This window comes from Catharus ustulatus, chromosome 4 (genome assembly GCF_009819885.2).
Source record: "Catharus ustulatus isolate bCatUst1 chromosome 4, bCatUst1.pri.v2, whole genome shotgun sequence".
NCBI lineage: Eukaryota > Metazoa > Chordata > Aves > Passeriformes > Turdidae > Catharus > Catharus ustulatus.
In genome coordinates, this window is record NC_046224.1 from 6,020,932 (window position 1) to 6,040,154 (window position 19,223).

The 19,223-nt window shown below is 42.5% G+C and overlaps 1 protein-coding gene across 11 annotated transcripts in view; it reads left to right on the forward strand.

Annotated features, from left to right (window-relative positions):
• CELF2 (CUGBP Elav-like family member 2) overlaps nucleotides 1-19,223 on the forward strand; it is a 371,106-nt gene that overhangs the window by 116,332 nt on the left and 235,551 nt on the right. For 3 of the 11 annotated variants that reach the window (XM_033057250.2, XM_033057253.2, XM_033057255.2), the window contains exon 1: nucleotides 1,534-1,794. The exons of 1 other annotated variant lie outside the window; for it this stretch is intronic. In XM_033057250.2, the coding sequence (XP_032913141.1) occupies nucleotides 1,688-1,794 (107 nt within the window). In that variant the 5' untranslated portion in view covers nucleotides 1,534-1,687. Of the gene's footprint in view, nucleotides 1-1,532; nucleotides 1,795-15,541; nucleotides 15,789-19,223 lie in introns of those variants that run through there. 7 more of the 11 variants (XM_033057257.2, XM_042779168.1, XM_033057258.2 and 4 more) reach the window with 4 other exon arrangements.

The following is a 19,223-nucleotide window of genomic DNA, read 5'->3' on the forward strand; positions in this document are numbered from 1 at the left end:
GAAACTAATCCCAAGGTTTCACAGTGCTCCATGCGAAGTGTAGAACAAAAGGATTGTTTTTGTTGCAAACAATTTATGACCTTAATAGAAGTTTACAGCTGCCATCAGAAAGGTAATATCTTGCTACCAGTGTATTTATCTTGGTGATTGCTCACTCTTTGCCTTCATTCCCAGACTCAAGTTTAAAGATCGAGCCCCTAAATACAAACTTTTGTTAAGGAATTAGCAGCACTGCATCAGGATATCATATATTTTAAGGGAGTAGTATATAATGCAGGAAAAGAGCTTCAGACCAGCCACAGACCTACCCAAAAGTCCATGAAAGCTGAATTCAAATTTTGAAGCGTAGATCAATTTTTAGCCTGACTGGACTTTTTGACAAGTTGTCAATTTTGGACAATTCGTTTTTATTGAGTTTTGCACCTCCTTAAGTTAACATGACCTGAGTGGAAATTACAGTAATTTTTAAGATGCATTTTACTGCCACAGTGGTGCAGAAAAGCTTTTGACTGAGAAAACGCATCAAGGACTTGTTGACTTTTTCATTCTACTAAATAAGCACCTGCTCGAGTATCTGATGTACATTTAAAAAAAGAATTAAAATAATAATAATTAAAAAAAAAAAAAAAAGCCAACCATCCTCCTGTCCTCCTGCATAGTTTAAAGATTTGCCCAGCAGAAGCTGAAACCAAGACATGAAAATAAACCTCTCTTTGACTACCTTGGCAACTGGGGAGACCACAACCTGCTCCTACAAATCACGTGGCGGATCTCCCAAACAGGGCCAAAGAGGCTGTTTCCCTGAAATCTGTGTCACACTATAGTTCCTTTCATGCATAGGAAGTGAGTAAATCATTGAATAATGCAACATCCTTCCCTGTCTGCGAGAACTGTGCCAAAGCCAAGTGTAAGGGTCTGGGTTAAAGCAAACTCAGTTACTTGGTAACCAGGTTGGGTTTTGGAGGGGTTAAAATTGGAGGGATTTTGGACTTGTGTTTTTTGGGGGTTAAAATTGCCAGGAAAAACTGAAAACTTGAGGAAGATCCCCAGGTGCCTGCATTAATACTCCCCAGTCCCTCTGATGTGAGCTGGCAGGTCCCATAAAGCCACTCAGCCTTGAACAGGGAAGGGAAGGAGGGAGAGAGCAAAAGCTCCAGCTGCGACTCCAGAGCCCCAGAAAGAGCCTCTAACCCAATTCCCTTAAAGTGCACAAGCCTCACGAGCCACAGCATCTCTTGCCACTGTATTCACTGAGTTCGCAGGGCAAACAAAAGATCCATACCAAGCATGCATCCTTCCAGAGGGGGAAAGCTTTTCCTCATTAGCCCATAGATTTCCCCCGGTTTTCTTTCAGTTTTATGCATAGATATATGCATGTGTACGCATATATATATATATATATACATTATTATTTTTGTTTTAACAGCAGGGGAGGAATGTTGCTAATTTTTTTTTTTGGCTGGTAATTAAGAGAGCTAACACCAGCTAGGCTAGAGTGAACGCAAACAAGACCCCTATAGGCAGCACAGTGCATTAATGTAAAATATGCCCAGACAACATAACTTGTCAGAGAGGATTATTTCTGCTTAGTGAATCTGCAGGGGCCCCTTTGCTCCACCACTCAGCGTCTGACTAGAGAGAGAAAGAGAGAAAGAGTAGCCATTAGTGAGTAGCTACTGTGGCATTGATGTTTGAGCGCACTTCTGAACTGGCTTTTGTTGAGAATATCGGTGCAGAAAGCATGCGCTGTCCCAAATCCGCTGTTACTATGAGAAATGAGGAGCTGCTTTTAAGGTATGTTGTCTCCTTTGTTTTAACGCGTGCTTTCGAGTTGCCTGGGCCCGCTGCAACTATAACCGTGCTGTGTATTAAGTAGTTTCCCTATTTAAAGCAAAAGGCAGGCATTGCTGGGTGCAAGTAGCATTTTCCACTAGTTCGGGTCGCACATTTCATGTATAGCGACAAATGTACGGAGAGGGCAAGGAGGGGACAAAATAAATAGATTTATCTTTTCTTGGTTTGTTTTTGTTTTGTTTTGTTTTGTTTTCTCCCTTCCTGAAAGGGAGCTGGTATTTCTTTTATCACCTCCTTTGCAATATTTCTGCCTGCTTCATTATTATTCACTGGGCATGGAATAAGCATGGAAAAAGCTCAGGGAGACTCCATATTAGAGCTAGTGCCCTAAATACCACTTTAATTTTCACTTAGCCTATGTAAATAGTTACTAATGCTTTAGCCAATCTCTACCGCTGGAAGATGTTTTTAAAATATCTAAATACTCCTGTAATGTGGGATTACACATCTATTCTCTAATAATGCTCCCAGGTTTAGCGGGAGGCCAGCATCGACTACTCTTTTCAGAGACACACAACGCGCAGACACGCACACACGCACACTCACACACGGAATTATGCTGGAATTGGCACCCCGCTTTGAAAAATGTAGTCTTTTGTTTATTTGCTAGCAGACATTGTAGCATTGAATACATCTTTTGGTCTGACAATGGGACAGCTGAACAATGGTGTTGTCAAACTAGCTTAATGTATGTCTGGCGATGGGGTGGTTTGGGTTGTTTTGGGGGTTTTTCCCTTTCCTTTTCTCAGCCCCTTTTTCATTTCCCTTAATCTTTTTGTGTATGGAGTACAATATAAAGTGCGTTGCCTGTTTTGTGGTGGCTGTTTCAGTTGGTATCTGCTGCTAATAGGGCAGGGAGGGGGAGGTTTCTATCTTACAATTATGGCTATTGCATTAAGTTGCAGATTTATTACTAACCTCTCCTTTAACTGTGGTGAGAAAACTTATTGATTCTGAAAGCTTACAATGCTGCTGTCAATCTGGCAAATACATCCTTGCCAAATGTGCCCTTGCTTGATTTTATGCCCGATCGGATCAACTTTAACTGCTGTTTTGAAGATACTGTTTCTAATTTTGTTTAGGTAATGAAAATGCAATAAAAATGATAAATCAGATATCAAAGTGGCAGCCCATGTGACTTTCCATTTTTATAACATTTTATACGTTAGAATTTTTAAGGTCAGACAGAATAATTCACCTGAATGATTCTTATCCCCAAATCAAATTATTCATATGACATTTCTTAAATTATCTCTCTGTTAAGAGAATCATAGCTAAGCATTAAAACGGTTAACAATTTTGAGTTTGAATTTGGCAAAATTAACCTTATGCATTGTGAGAAGAAATTGTTACACAGCTTTTGAAAAATTTCGAGTTACTTCTTGGATAGCAGCTTATGTCTTAAATAAAATGAATTGTCATTACTCTGTGGAGTTTCTTAAACTGTTTAAAGTCTTTAAATACTTTACATGTTAAGCAAATGTATTGCTTTTAGCAATAAGTTTAATGATTTTATGAGAGAAAAGATTTATTTATGAGTGGCTTCTGGTTTTTGCTTTGATCAATTAATAGTAGAGATTTTGTGTTTTTTTTTAAAAACTGGACTCTAGTGCATGATTTATATGGGTTGAGGGGTCTCTTGGACTCCTTAATTGAAACAAAGAGACATTAAGGATTTATCGGTAGCAGTCAGAGCCCTCTAAAGCATGTATTTCAACACAAAAATGTTTGGTGGGGAGACTGAATACTTGCTATGCTGTTTTTCTTTTTTTTTTTTTTTGTCATTGTATGTTCTTCCCTTGAGTCTTGAGATGGTGTAAATCAATAGCAAAGAGTTTGTGTGAACAAAAAGGTAATATCACATAAAATACTCGAGAAGCCAAGAGGTTATGGATTATCAGGTAGCACTTGCATGCTGTGTGTTGTGCATAAACATGAAGAAAGGAAGGATGGTGTTTAATATTATGGGACCATGACATAATTCACTTCCTTGGGAGAACTTCTTTCAGGACAAACATTAACTCATTCACAACTGCTCTGCTCTGCCTGAACTGGAGGGGAGAAACAGTGGCATGTTTTTATGAAGTTATTTTTTTATCGTGCCATGTTGCAGCAGCCTGAGCTTTCTAGCAGCTACTGCCCTTTGTGAGTGGCAATATAGCGAGTCCCTCACTCTCAGTTACGTGGAAATGCCCCTTTAGGGATAGCCCAGAGCAGCATGAATGTCACTTCTGTAGCAGCCACCAACACACACCTGGGCAGCAAAGCCAAACACCACTTTTGAGGACTATTCAATACTCTAACTGTTCCCTAAGCGCTCTGCTCACAGGTGAGTTCCTACCAAAATTAACGTAGTTTCTATGTTTTCAGATAAAATGTTGCATAAAATACATATACAATGATTTATTTTTTTTTGTCTTGGATTGAAAATGACTTTGTTTTTTTCCAAGTGTATTTCTCACATTTCATTCACATCAAAGACTGATTTTTGAATTAGTTTGTGTGAATCCTACTTAAAAAAAAATCATTCTATGGATATTTACTGAACTATTGCTTTCAGAGCCATAACAATTATTATTAACATCAAAGAAGGTGAAACAAAGCTGTAACACAGGTAATTTCTTAACATGTTTAACGAAGGTAACGGCTTTTGAAAGACTGCACAGGTTTAGAGATCTTATGCCTGAATATTGGAGGTGTCCTCAGTGCTGCCTGTTTTGAATCTCACCCATTCACAAAGCAATGTGCTGCCTTGCAGTTGTCAAACTTGGCAACATCTGTTTCCACAACAGAGCTAAGAGAGGTAATTCAGACTCCACGTGAGTTGTTATTTGTTCTTGCAATGACCAGGTGTGATGTCAAAACAAGCACCCTCAGTCCTACCTGTTAGAGAAAGAGCAAGATAGGTCCTAGCCTGGGACTTGGCTTTCCATGCTTCCATAGGGATTTGGAATTGAATTATATTCATTTATTAGTCTGGAGTCTTTGTGTGTGTGTATGTATTTATTTATTTATTTACTATCACATTCATGAATCATCAACATGCTAATGTTTTCTTTGTTAAGAGAGGATGACATTGATGTGTTTCTATTATCAAATTTAAGTATAAGGGCATTGAGACCCGCCCTGCACATAAAGACTTGGGGGTGAAAAGCTGGATGTAGGCTGGCAACCTGCACTCACAGCCCAGGAAGCCAATTGTGGAGAAAGGTGGCCAGCAGGTCGAGGGAGGTGATTCTCTCCCTCTACCACACCCTCATGAGATTCCACCTGTAGTTCCTCTTCCAAGTCTGGAGTCCTCAACAAGTCCTCAGCATGGAACTGTTGGGTTGGATCCAGAGGAGGGCCACAAAAACCGTCAGTCTGAACACCTCCCCTAAGGAGACAGCCTGGAAGACTTATGTTTGTCCAGCCTGGAGAAGGAAAGGATCCAGGGAGACGTTAGAGCAGCCTTTCTATACCTAAACGGGGCTTACAGGAAAGATTTTTCAGCAGGGCCTGTTGCAATGGAGCATGGGGTTGTGGCTTTAAACTAAAACTGTTGATTCAGGCATAAGGAGGAAATTTTTCACAGTGAGGCTGGTGAAACTCTGGAACAGGTTGCACAGGGAGGTGGTGGCTGCCCCATCCCTGGAAATGCTCACAATCACGGCTCTGAGCAACCTGATCTACTTGAAGCTGTCCCTGTCCATGGCATTGGAGCTGGAAGGAGATGACCTTTAAAGGTCCCTTCCAACCCAAACCATTCTGCAATTCTCTTCTGTATGAGATTGCAAACTATACCTTTGGGGCTGAAAAACAAAGCAAGTGTTCAATTAATATTCATATCTAGAAGTTTTACTGCAAGTGTAGATTGTGCTTGAATACTTAAGAAGTCATTCAGGAGTGAATCAATACTAATTATTGTAATCAGGAGGGTTAATTAGCTGAAGATGCTGCTGATGGAAAGTTCACTGCTTACAGCCCTGAAAACACCTAAGTTGATGAAATCTGAAAGCAAGATGTCTAAGAGGACTTTGTGTGGAGAGAAACGTTTGGCTTTCCTGTGGCATTTCAAGAGCCAGTCATTCCAAAGGGGAAACATAGCTTGTACTCTGTATTTTGCATGATATTAATTCAGGAGGTATTAGAAGATGCAACTAAATCTGTCGTGAAGATATTTTGTGGTCGTCTCTCAATAAATGCAAGTACCATTTTGGATAACCTGTACTGTCTCTGCTGCATTCATTTGTAGATTACCATAAATTAATATGGATAATCTTATGCATTTGAAATCTGGTTCCAGCGCTGTTATTTGGAACAGGTTTGGTTTTTTTCACCTCCATTTGTGTTCAGGCACAGGGACTTTACATGGTACAGGTACATAAATTGCACATGCTCTGTTACTAATACACATATATTTCTGTGTGCACACATACATGTGTGCACTTAAGTTTATACATTTTTCATTGAGAGTGTCTGTTTCTATAATCCTGTGCCCTTAAAACTCCCATTCAAAACAATATTCAACTACATATGATTCAAAGGACAGTTATTGAAAAAGTAGTTCATGAAATTTAAGTTAGATGATAGGGAATAAAGATTGAAAGAAATGACAGAAGAAAATCCTTTTATTTTCCCTCAATTAGAGCAGTTGTGTTTCTTAAAGCGAGCATTACTGAATTTGAACAAAATCCAGCTGTACAAAATCTTTCTCACAAATGACTTGCAAGAAGATTTTATATTTAATACGGGGTATTTGGGTTTTGCATTGGTTTTTGTTGTTCTTGGGTTTTGTTTTGGTTTTTTTTTCCTTTTCATCTAGTTATATCTCTTAAGGTTATAACCAAGAAGAATGTCTGAATGTTAATTCAAGAAAAAAAACAAACCCTACAGAAACCCCCCTCTGTCACACACACAGAGATAACCCCCCCCCCCAAGTCAAGTGATGCTTTCAGAAGAGAGAAATTCTATTTCAAAACACATCCTTCTTTCCTTTCTAATGACATTAGAGATTATCACGTGCAGATGCTATTTATCTTTGCAACTGCTTTCCTATGACTGTTTTACTGCTTCCAACACATTTACTTGTATGTCAGCCATAGAAAAGGTAACTGAAAATGGCAGTTGTTGAGAAAGCATGTCGCCATGCCTGGAATGACATGCATTATCGGGGCAGCAGGAGTTGCTGGCTCTACAGCCCATTTCTACTTGACCTGCGGAATGATTGGCTGCCTGGGATGGTGATGAATCACTGGAGTTTATGAAACAAGACTGCTGGCATCCTCACAGAGGAAATAAAAAAGGGATTTTTTTTTCCCCCTATAACATTCTTGCTGTGGCAAAAAGCTTTTTTTTTTTTTTTATGTTTTGTTTTGCTTCTGTGTTATTTCACCCTGCAGCAGAAGTAAATGTGTCAATTAAAGTCGCTTTAGTACTGTTCTCGGCAAGTTAATGATGCACTGAAGGTTAACTATCTTTATTGGATGGAAGTGGGCAGGAATTCTCCAAATTTTTGTGTGCATCTTGATCTGGACTCTAATTTTGTCATCTCTCACTCCAATTTTGAGACTGAGATAGCATAACTAGTAATCAGCTCAAGCAGGATGTAAAAAGGATTTCAGCTGTTCTCATGCACAACTTTATTTTCTCTGATAGTGTCAGGATCAGTGACCATTCCGTGGGCTAATATCAGTGAAATACATCTTCAGCATTTCTAAACTAATGACTAAAATGACATTTCTGGAAAGCACTGACTCCCAGATTTGCTCTCACTTTCTAGGTGGTTCGTGAAATTATATTGTGCATTAAGCCCACATTACTGGATTAGGCTGTTATGAGCCTGTGCTTGCAGGAAAGTACCGTGGGGCTGTAAATCTGCCAGTACACTGACAAGGCTGACACAGAGTGGATCACAAGCTGCCCTGTAAAATGCAGCCAAGCAAAAATGATCCTTCTATTTCAATTAAAACACCCAAAATTATGTTTGGGGGTGGGGGAACAGAGAACTACTTGCTTGTCTCTCCATGTAGCATACTCAGAGTGTTGATGTGTTACCCTGTGTCTCTTATTCAGGTAAAACAACCTATTTTGAACTTAACTCTCTAAATCAAAGGAATAAGATCACCAATAAAATTGCTCAGGAAGTTTTAAATACAGCATTTATATGAATATAATGCTTTTTACTGTTACATGAGGCAGGGTTTTTCTCAACTCTCATGCTTTGCTGCCCAAGCTTTTTCTCCACTAGTTTTAAAAAGCAATTTGCATGCTCACATCAGCTATTAGACTTTTCCACCTTCCTCCAAATAATTCAGCTGCTGCTGGACATTGCAGAGGCTGCAAAACTCTTGTTATTTAAGGCACAGCTTTCCAATGCCCCTGGTGAAATAGCGGAGGGCAAACTTTAACCAGCGAGAAGGGCAGCACAGGGAACTGTTGCTTGTGCCCTTCGGTGTGTGAGGGGTAAATGCTGTCCTTGCCTCAGAGTTCCCATGGCAGCAAATCAGCAGGTCATCCTCAAGAGCAGCCTTTGAGGATGCCAGACAACAGTCTGTCACCAGGAGGAAGAGAGAGCAGAGAGTTTGAGGAAGGGGAAAAAAATTCTAGAAAATCAGAGAGAGGATAGCGTTTCCCCTATTAGAAACAGAGGAGTGAAAAGTAGCGGTATTCAAACACAGATCATCTGGAAATTGAACCTTGCACGTGCAGATACCTGTGGATGATAGGATGGCTGTGCTACAGAGCGAATTTAAGATTTAAATCCCGCACCTGCCTTCCCTGGAAGCTGCAGGTTAGCATCTGAGGGATCGAGGGCCTCTAGAAAAGAAACACAGAATTATCAGAAAACTTACAATTTTAGAGACTCTAAATTCAACAGTACAACCTCTTGATTTCATTTTCCTTCTCTTCTGCCTAAAAAAGATTTCTCCTCTACTAAACTGTGAGGAAGAAGCACACTCTGAAGCTTGAGAATTTGCCTGCATCATTTCAGCCCACATTTAATTTTAATGAGAGAGTTATATAACCCCTTTTAAAAATAACAAAACACTAACAGAACTGCATTGGCAACACCAGGTGTTCTGCAGTGCTGCTCCAATGAATCATATGGAGATTTGTCTGTGCACGGCTGATGAACATACATTAAACTCAGTTAACCCCCACCCCTGAATAAAGCAATCCAAAGTGACCAAAATTTTTCCTAAAGAGCTTTTCTCACAAAGCAATGCTTGCCCCAGGAACCTCATGGTTCCAGCACTTGTCCCTTACAAAGTTTTGTATCAAGGGCTTGCATCAAGGAGTTTTTCTTTAAAAGTTGCAGATGAATTATTGTGACCTTTCAAAGTAAAATGCTGTATGTTAAACATTAAGTTGGGTTAAATTTTTTGGTTCAGAAAAGAAAATCAATGTCCCTCTTTTTTAGTACTGAGCCCCAAATCCCTGAAAATTGTAAAAAACAGCACATTTAACAGGTATCTCTGGAAAAATTAAGATGTGACTTCATCAATGTTCCTTTCAGAGAGAGAATTTGTGGGAAAACTGAATCAGTGACTTGAGCTTGTTAAACATCTCGGTTCAGATGCCAGAGACTTCCCAGAGTCATCAGGGCTGGAAGGTGTGAAGGATCACTTGCCATATTCATGCTCTGGCTCTTTCCACCCCTATCAGAGGCAGGGTCATGGGCCTGGTGGACCTTTAGATCTGGCTTATGTGGCAATTCTTACTCTGCTCATTCAAGGGGGAAAAACCCCAAACCACTAAAACCAGGCATGGTGCAGTTTTCTGCACATCCAAATGCCTTCTAGTTATGGCAGGAGCCTTTTCTTTATGTCCTTCGTGTCTGATATTTAACGGTTTCTGTCTGGGAAACAAAGATAGCTACTCTGCATATTTTCAGGGTGATTGCTGTTTTTGAGGATTGACATGTATGCTTAGGCACTTCATGAACAAATGAAAAAAGAAGACCTGTGAAATTTCCTACCTTTAAAATGCCACAATTTGAGTTTAAGGTGAAATCCAGTGCAAAAGAAAGAAAAACACGTGGTAGAAGTGAATGAAAAGGGAGGATGAAGGTTAAGCTCATAAGGATCCTGCTGCTAGAAGTGGAGTGCAGTAGGTTAATGCAGATATTGTAATAAACCCCTCAGATGTCTTTACACTTTGTTTTTAAAAATAAGTCTCCTTTTGGCTTCTCATCTCTTTGATGTCCCTTACCCATATTCTTTTTTTGCTGATGCCACATTAGAACTTCCCACTTACCTTTGCCTGTGGATTTTGGAGTTGGAGAAGCCCTCCAGCATCACCTCCTGATCCAGGCCATCCTCACCATCTACTTCTCTCATCCTGCCTCTCTGCCAATAATCACCCTCTCCAGATGGGCAAAAATCTCCAGAAAACTCAACTTTATATAAAATAAGAGAGACTTTTGTGTCTCCAGTAGATCTTCCTTTGGGTGTAGATGGCAGGGAGGCAGGTTTTTTTATTACAGTGGGATTTTTCCTCTGGTCTTTGAAGGCACAGGTGGGGCTTTTGCATATTGTGAGGATGGAGCAACACAGCAATAGCACCAGATGTGTGGTTTCTCCTTGTCTAAGTCATAGGTTTTCGCATTAAGATAATACAATAGCCAAATTCAAGAATATTCAGTTCTCTCTTCCAGGTTTGGTGGGAAAGGTGTCTTTTTTTACCATAAATACATGTCTGCTCTCTAGAAGGAAATCAGGTCTGCCCAGTGCTTGCAGTAACCCAGCTTCTCTCCTTTATGGGTTGTGGTTGTTGATAGTTAGCAGGTGACAAGATAAGTCCATTAAAAAAAAAAAAAAAGGAAAATTAAAAATGAAAAAAAACAAAAGTAAATGTCTGTTGCCAAGTTAAAATAAGACTGGATGACAAAAGCCTTGATCTTGTGTCTGTATGCACAGGGCACTAACACAAAGGTAACACCTGTGGATCAGCAGTAATGCTCTTCAACAAATAAATAACTGCAAATAAATAACAGGACAGTAAGACTTGGTCTTGCAAAAATGTCCTTGTTTTTGCTTTACTTCAGTATCCTCTAAATGTAGTGCTGAGCACAGGAACAGCCCAGCTGGAGCAGAGGTTACTGGGCAGTTCCTGCTCAGCACTAGCCCTGTGCAGAATTGGACTTGAGGATGAGGATTGACTGTCCCATGCATGTGGTGCTGTTCACAAAGGAGGGTGAGTGTTCCTCTAAATTAAAGGCCTTTCCAGAACACCCTCCATTCCATGTAGCATCTGCCTTGTGCCATGATATGTTGCCTAATTGTTTTCGGAAAGATTGAGTTATTACCCTCAAAAGGGAACAAAGGCCCTTTACCCACAGTGGGATGAAATCACCTCATCACTGGTATAAAATAAGAAGGGAAAAAAAAAGAGAAGTGAGTGGGAAGTTTTACTATAGCAACCAAGTTTACATAATATCAATGCGCTTCAAGTGAAAGCTCTAGAATTGCTTAATTTGAGGGACCTTTTCACAGGGCTAATTTTAAATGACGTTTATTTCTGAAGATTACTGAGGAGATACAGTAGCCTACGGAAGCAGAGGGAGCCTCACAAGCACTATTTTAAACATTTAAAATCCATTGATCAGCTTTAACCAGTATTTTCATTTTCTTTTAAAAAGGATTTCAATTATATGCAAGTTATTTGATTTCTCAAAATGAGTGGAAGAGTGCTATGTGTTTGATTTTGTAAATACAAAATCCCTACTGAAAGGTTAAGGCTTCATAATTCAAATTTTTATTCCAAAATTAGACATAACTGACAAAGACAGTTTTGTTCCAGGTAATGGTGAAATGGTGTAGAATTGCATCCATTACTTTTTACCATTCAAGGAAATGCACTACTTTATTGCTTTAATTTTTAATGATTTTTACACCATTCTGTAGTTCTGCCCAAGTGTGCTTTCCTTTGCTTTTTCTTCTTGCCCCCTCTCCTTCTTGCCCCTCCAGAAGTCTGCTGCTAAGATTCAGGCTGATGGGCTCCCTCCCTTCCATGCCATCACACAAACCAAAATGCTGTACTGCCTGCTCTTAGTCACACCACTACTTCCAGGCTCATGGCTTGCCTGGAAGGTTATTTCTTTGTGAAAGATAGCAACCACCTCGTTTGCATTCACTAACTCTAGCTGGACCAGATTCCTGCTCCCCCTCGCATTAGTGGAAGATCCTGAGTGATTCCACTGGAGTCATTTGAGCCCGCTCCAAATTTACACCGCCGTCGCTGAGCTCTGCTTTGGCTGCCTCTGTTAGAAACTTGCTTTGATGCCAGAGATAAGCTGAATCCCGAGCATGTTCATTGGCTTAGGGGGGAATAAAGCAGAGGATTTGAACTCTCTTCATACTGCCTTGCAGGCTTGGGAGAGAGTGAAGTCATTCAGAAACTTTCCCTTGAAGTGCTTCCAACAGTAGCATTTCCTTGGCCCAAAACTGGGGGGCAAATTGATTAGAAGAATGGCAATTAAGGCTAGGGTGAGGAGGGGGTCTGGAGAGGGGACGTGATGAGAGCTCCACGCTGGATTTGGCTCTGGGATCTGGAAGGGAAGTGGGTGTCTGCTCTCTTTGTCACTCGCTGAATGAGGCAGTGATGTCACAGTTAGGTCATACACACAAGTCACTTGTTCAGTCCTGGCCTTCTGCAGCTGAACTTTCTGGGGTTTTTTTGGTTTGTTTTGTTTCTTCTCTGAAGAGGTGTGCGGTTTTCAAAGGTTGAGTTGTTTGAAGAAATTGTATGTAGCTCTATGTTTGAAAAACTACTTGAATTGTGACTAATCTGCAAAGGTGTGGTGGAACTGCTTCAACAGAAGGACAAAGAGTAAGCGAGCCAAACAGGGGCTGGGCCTCAGAAATGAGGGGACGGAGGGATAGGAGGCAGAATTTGTAGCTGGAATAGGATTAAAGCCCAAGAATTGATTATTCCAAGTTCTAGGCTCCTCCCTCAAAACTGCCATATGCTCCACCAGTTGAAAAAGCTTAATATTGGAGGGCAGCAATAATGCAGCTCCTCTAAACCAGTGTTAAGAGCCATTGTCTGATTTATGCTGTGAAAATAAATGCAGTTTCACTTGCCAGTCTCGCTCCCCATTTTCCTCTGTACTGTAGCAACTCATCAGAGCTTCCACTTTTCCCTTAATTTTTACTAAAAGTTGCTATTTTGTGCACATGTGCTGGTCAAGAATCTGGCATTAATGTTACAAATAACAGAGCTGAGCCTGTAACAGTGTGTGAAACATTCAGGGTTTTTTGTTTCTTACCACTTACCCTCTGCCATCGAGAGTTAATTCATACGCAGACACTACATAATTTATGTTTGAGAACCAAATTATTCGAATGCAGTTTTTCCCTCTAAGCTCTCCTTGAGTCATATCTCGGTATCTTTTATGGAAAGGGTTTCTTTTTGCATTTGACCCTGTTCCTGCTTCTAACTTTTAAATGGCAAAAGCAAATGTGCTTTGAAAAGTGTGTTACACTGTAGTTGTTAAATAAAGCAATAACCTATGCACTTGTAATGCTTTCTCTATGACCTACTTACATACTACTTCACCCTCCTTATAGTATGATTAAAAGCTGCTTTGAATCCACTATTCCCTCAAGGGATTTGAGGCTAGAATTTAACAAACTGCTGAGAAGGCTTAAGTCAGTAAGAGGGCTTCCCTACAGCTTCTTCCAGCTAATTCACATGTAATTAAAAGGAAAATAAATATTTCAAAAGAACATACGTTTTAATGAAGCATTTTTAAGCACTTACACCTTGCATAATGGGGCAAATTTATAAAGATCTCTCTATTCCATATGCAGATTTTAAGCAAAATTATTTGTGATCCTCTCCTCCTCCCTCTTTGCATCCTGTGCGAAGCGTGGATTTACTTTACAGTCAGCAGCAGTGGGACTGTGGTCCTTAGGAGTGACAGGCTGCTGAGACTGAAGTCCCTTAGATTTAGCATGTACCAAAAAACTCATGATGAAGAGGTGCAGATCCAGCTGCACAGAGGGTGAGCTGGGGGTGGAGACTTCTTAGTTAAAAGAATATCTTCATCCTCACTGAGCTGCCTGTATTTCTTCTGAGCTGAAACCTGTCCCTTCTGCAGTGGCAAGATTTTGAAATTGAAAGTTAATCCAACTCTGCTCTGGGCCGGATTAACCACCATGGAGGCCTCAGATCAAAAACCAGGTGGCTGCATCCAGCTGGAGAAAGTTGTGCTGTTTTCTCCTTTCATTTGGACTTTGTGCTTAATTTTTTTATCCACTGTATAGTCAGTCCTGAGCTGTGATGGATGGGTGGCGTAAAGGAATCACCATGAATTTAGTAAAGAGGAGCCATGGCTTTGCTTTTGTGCCTTTCTACATGGATGTTTAGGTGCCATGGTGATGAGGACTATGTGAACATATAGAGCAGAGCAGATTAATAACACTATAGATATCTGTTCAGGATTGCAGCTGTCCTACGGGGATTATGCTGAGGGCCAAGTGAACCTTTTCTTTCTTTAGACTTGCAAAGTAGGCAAAAATTTTAGCAGCTTGAGGGTTTTTTTTTTCTTCTAACTGTTTAGAATTGGAGAGTCTCTTAGTGCAATAAACTGAACTTTATAAACTTGCCCGTTCTGTATTTTTTTTCCTACCAAATCAACAATGGTCAAAATTTAAATAAAACTTGGCCTGACTGATAACTCATTTTTATGGGTCAATTTAATTTTTATATTAGAATGCTCTTTGAAAAGTTTAAGCATAGTAGGTTTTAATTTGCATTTGTTACTTTTTGCAAGTGTTGATTATCCATAACAAATCAAATTATAAAACCTAGAGAGAGATTCAGCTGGAGAAGCACACACAATGGAGAGGAACGTTCTGTCTGTCTAGACTGCTCAGATCACCTAGTAATCTTCGTAAATATGTTAATATTCTTTTGCCTGGAGCGGTTTTGTATTGAAGCAAGCAGGTCTTGGAGATGGAAAGGAAAATTCATACAGATTTTCAGGGGGTGGTGGCGGTGGGGGGGCCCCTCCAGCTATTTGTATGTGTGGAATTTTGTGTGCGTCCTGGTGGTGACACTTCTGTGTGCGGCCAACTCGGAGAGCAACGAGGCTGGGAGCGGGTTTTGGGGAGGTTACAGCCACAAGAGAGGATTTGCCGTCATCAGTTATTTAAATCCCTCTTTCTGATCAGTCAGGACAGAGTTACCACCAGTCTCTCGCCAGCCAGTAACATCCCTCTGAGCATTTAAAAGACTGCCAAGGTCTGCATGGCAGGAGTTTGAGTGGAGTCAGCCTGCACCCAGCACCTGACCAAACCCTCCCAGTGCCCCCAGCTGGCTCCGGCCGCGCGGGGAAGCGCCGCGCCCGAGCGAGCCCCGCGTGTGCGGGGGCAGTGCCCGCTGGGGCTGCTCCCCCCGGGCCGGGCTGGTCCCGCTCCCCCCCTCGGGGCCGCTCCCCCGGGTCCGGGCTGGCCCCGCTCCCCCCAGCCCGGGCAGCTCCCGGCGGCTCCACGGGGGTCCCGGCGCCCCCGGAGCGGGCCGGGCGGAGCGGCGCAGCCCCGGGCGGGCAGCCCCCGGCCCGGCGGCGGCAATAGGCCTCTCCCGGGGCGGCGGGGGCGCAGGGGTTAACGGGGAGCCGCAGCGGGGAGATGGCTCCGCCTCCCCGCTCAGCACCTGGCGCTCCACCGACAGTTGCCTCAGCAGTCGATTTCGGAGGGGATTGGCGGAAAAAACCGAGAGGGGGAGAGAAATGTGACAACTGCCGGGGCTGGCGGCTGCCGCGGGGAGGCCTCCGCACCTGTGCCTGCCGCTCCGCCGCCCGGCGCAGTTGTGGGATCCGCCGCGCCCCGCCGCATCCTCCCGCCGACCGCCGCGGCGCCCCCGGAGCCCAGCATGACTTCTTCGTTCAAGCTGGATTTCCTTCCGGAGATGATGGTCGACGGCCGCTTGCTGGTCTCTGACAGAATGTAAGTGGCGGCGGGTCCCCCCCCCCGCCCCGGCTCCGGGTACCGCCCGGCACCGAGCCCCCGCCGCGGGGCTCCGGCCGGCTCCCTCCCTCCGCACCGCCCGCCCTTCCGCGGAGGGCAGCGGGGGCTCGCAGCCCCGGCCACCCCCTCCTTCCCGAGTCACTTGGTGGTCTCCGTGTCGTGCCCCCTCCCGGGTGTTCAGCGTCCCGCAGGTCGGTGCCGCTGGGGTTTTCGGCTGCCGCTGATGATGATGCAACGTGGAGAAACGCGCAGAGCTGAGCGTGGCTGAGCGCTCTGCCCTCCGTGCCCAGCGCAGCCCAGAACAGACACCTGTCCCCTGCACCCAGCCCGGACCCGCCCGTGTCTTGTCACCCCTCCCCGCCAGAATAACAATGCCCTTGCAAATTTTCATCAGTTTTAAAATTCAGATGAAATACTAAGCATCCACAGGGAGTACCAGGCAGAATGTAAGGATGTGGCTGCTTTTATTATTATTTTTTTTTCTACACCGTCCCCGACAGCTACTTGGTACGGCGAGTGTTAATTAGGGTGAGGATGGTTGTTTTACGTGCAGTTGAAGTGGGGATGAGATGCATTGGAAGGCGCTGAATGCTGGAATTTCAGAAGGAGAAGTATTCCCCTAGCCCGGCTCTGCTCTGTTAATCTCGGTCTGAAAGTTTCTATTATCATCCTCTTGGGCATTGCCAATTGACAGGTATTTTCAGGTAACCTAAGCCTTGTATGAAAAAGTAAAAGCTAGAAGTGATGAAATAGATATCTGCTGAAAGATAGGAAGTGTGAGGACTGTGCTGCATTGTTTTACAGTATCCAAAATATCTTTTGTTTTGTTGCTTTTTTCTTCTTTCATCAGGATGACAAACGTGGTTTGAGTTTCATTAGAATGAAGCGAGAGGCTTTGGCATTGGCTCTGCACTGAAGCTGTTCTGGTTGAGGCAGCGCTTAAGTTACAAGTGTAAATAAACCGGTGTGTGCAGCAGAGAGCGTTACCTGCAATTTGCACAAATCAGGTTGCATACTGTGCCCCCATCTAAGGCTATTCAGACTTTTATTGCCTTTTTTACTGGCAACCAAACTTTCTCTGAGGTGGAATGCTGTCCCTTGCACCAGCAGTGTTCTGCATGGAGACGTTCAGTGGTGGCCAGTTGTTCAGACAGCTGAGGTTTAGTGAGTGTGTGGGAGAGGGGCAAGACTCGGGGGGGAAGCTACTTGGTGCAGATGACTTACACTATTTTTACAGTCCTTGAAGGACAGCGAAGTGTGTAAATGCCGCCTCTTGTCTTAAATTTGTGATCTTAAATTCTAAAGAGTTCTGTGCTGTGTTTTGCTCTTCCTATTGTGAAATCCCGGGTTTTATTTGTGTTGGTCAGTTTTGGTAAAAGTGCTGTCAATTCCTCCCGTTTTGCAGAAAAATCGCAGAGGTTTGCCCATTGGGGTACAAAGTAGCAGCTGAACATTGGTATCTCTTGCTCTGCAGCCCTCTGTAGGGACCTGCCACAGCCAAACTGCTCCTTATTTTCATCATCTCAGCTTTGATTAGACTTTCTACCTGCTGTCCTTCCAGGCAGTCAGAAGAGATCCTGCTAACAAACATCTCCAAGCTCAAAGGCACTATTAACTGTGGCTGATGATGCCCTGTTGTCACTTAAGCTTATATAACTTTATCTCCAATTTGCCCCTCGAGGTGGGGGAGTACCATGTCAAACTCTTTCTTCTGCATTGCTCTCTTCATACTCCTTTTCTCTGTGAAGCATCCATAATATATTTTAACACAGCTTGAAACACAGTCAGTGTTCATTAGATGCAGAGCTTAATGTGTGTCCAAAGATACAAAAATTAGTCTAGAGAAATGTCAGCTCCTAAGTGGGTCTTGAAATACAGAAGTTTGATAATGGAGTTGTTAAATGCACACATACTTGTAGGGTTGGTGCTGGCTCCTCATGCATTTTTGGGGGGGAGGGGTGACTAAGTAATCTCTTGAGGGGGGGGAAAAAAAAACTTTACCTCCTGTATCATCAGTGGTTGTGATGTGATGTTCTTCCTCGTATTAACCAAACCTTGCTTTGCTGCTGATCTAAGTAATTGTGGAGCTGGTATGATTTCAAGGGATCATGTGTCATGCATGCAAATTAATATTGAGGCTAAATTGCCATGAACTCAGGGAGCTTCTATTCCTAACAAAAATAGTCTTCAAACTAAATGCTGTGTGTGAGAGCTTTGCTACGCTGCCTTTCTAACACTCTGGCATTCTCTGTTTAAAACCATCTTTATCTTGTCCTTTTTAACCAAGTGGTGACATGTATTTATTTGCCAGTCCCCAGCTCTCTGGACTAATCAGTGCTGACGAGGATGCAGTTTGATTACGCATCAGGGGTCAGGGGCACACGAGCACCTTCCCCTCTAGCTGGCCCCCCAGGCGAGCGGCGAGCCGCCAGCAGCGGTACCGGGAGCATCCGAGAGCACGCTCCGAGTTACCACGCTGCACAAAACTTTTAACCTCGCCATCTGCTCCAGCCATTCCGTGCAACTCGGTTCAGTCTTTAGCAGAAAGGAATTTCCTATTTTAGAGCAAGGCAATTAGCAAAATATATGTATAACGCTTCTCTTTCACAGCACAAATTGGCAAAACTAGTTTTTCCTTTTTTATTTTTTTTTTTTTAATGTGCTGGTGGCGTATCAGATGTTTTGGGAAATTGGTAGCATACAATATCACTTCTTTGCAAATTTAAAAAAATTATTTGTAAAGGGATTTACTTTCAGAATCATCCATTATTTCATCGAGAGAGAAAAAGTGAATTTTTCAAGGAATAACTTTCAGTGCAGTGAAAGTTAACAGCCAGCCTGATAATTGTAAAGTTAAAATGCTTTTACCTCTGTGAGAATGTTAATGGCTCTTAAATGTTGCTTGCTTTCAAATTTCACTGCTGTTACTATATAGCTAAACAGAAATAAAATAGAATATCAGTTACATTGAGTATGACTGTGTATAATTAAACTGTATGCATGGCATCAGTGTACCTGGTTAGTGACTGAATGGCAATTTACTAGTAAAAATTAATTAATGACATGCCATTGGAAAATAGATACTCCAGGATATGAAGCATAAAGATGCATGAACTTCTGTTCTTGAGGACAGATGGCAAGCTGGATGCTCTAACCATGGCAAATGCCTGCAAAGAGCCCTGCTTGGTGAGTGCTCTGGGAAGGATCAGGAATTGTTTGACTGCTGTTGTGCACTGCGGGGAAGAGGCAGTCCTGAGGAAAATACATAGATACATGTAGGTGAAACATATAGATGAAATGTGTGTGTGCATTTGGACAGGGTAGGAGAGGGTTAATGGCTACTAAGTGAGGTTATAAAATCTGAGTTCAATGTAATTTGCTGATTTCAGTGGCTTACATGTACATGCCAACTGG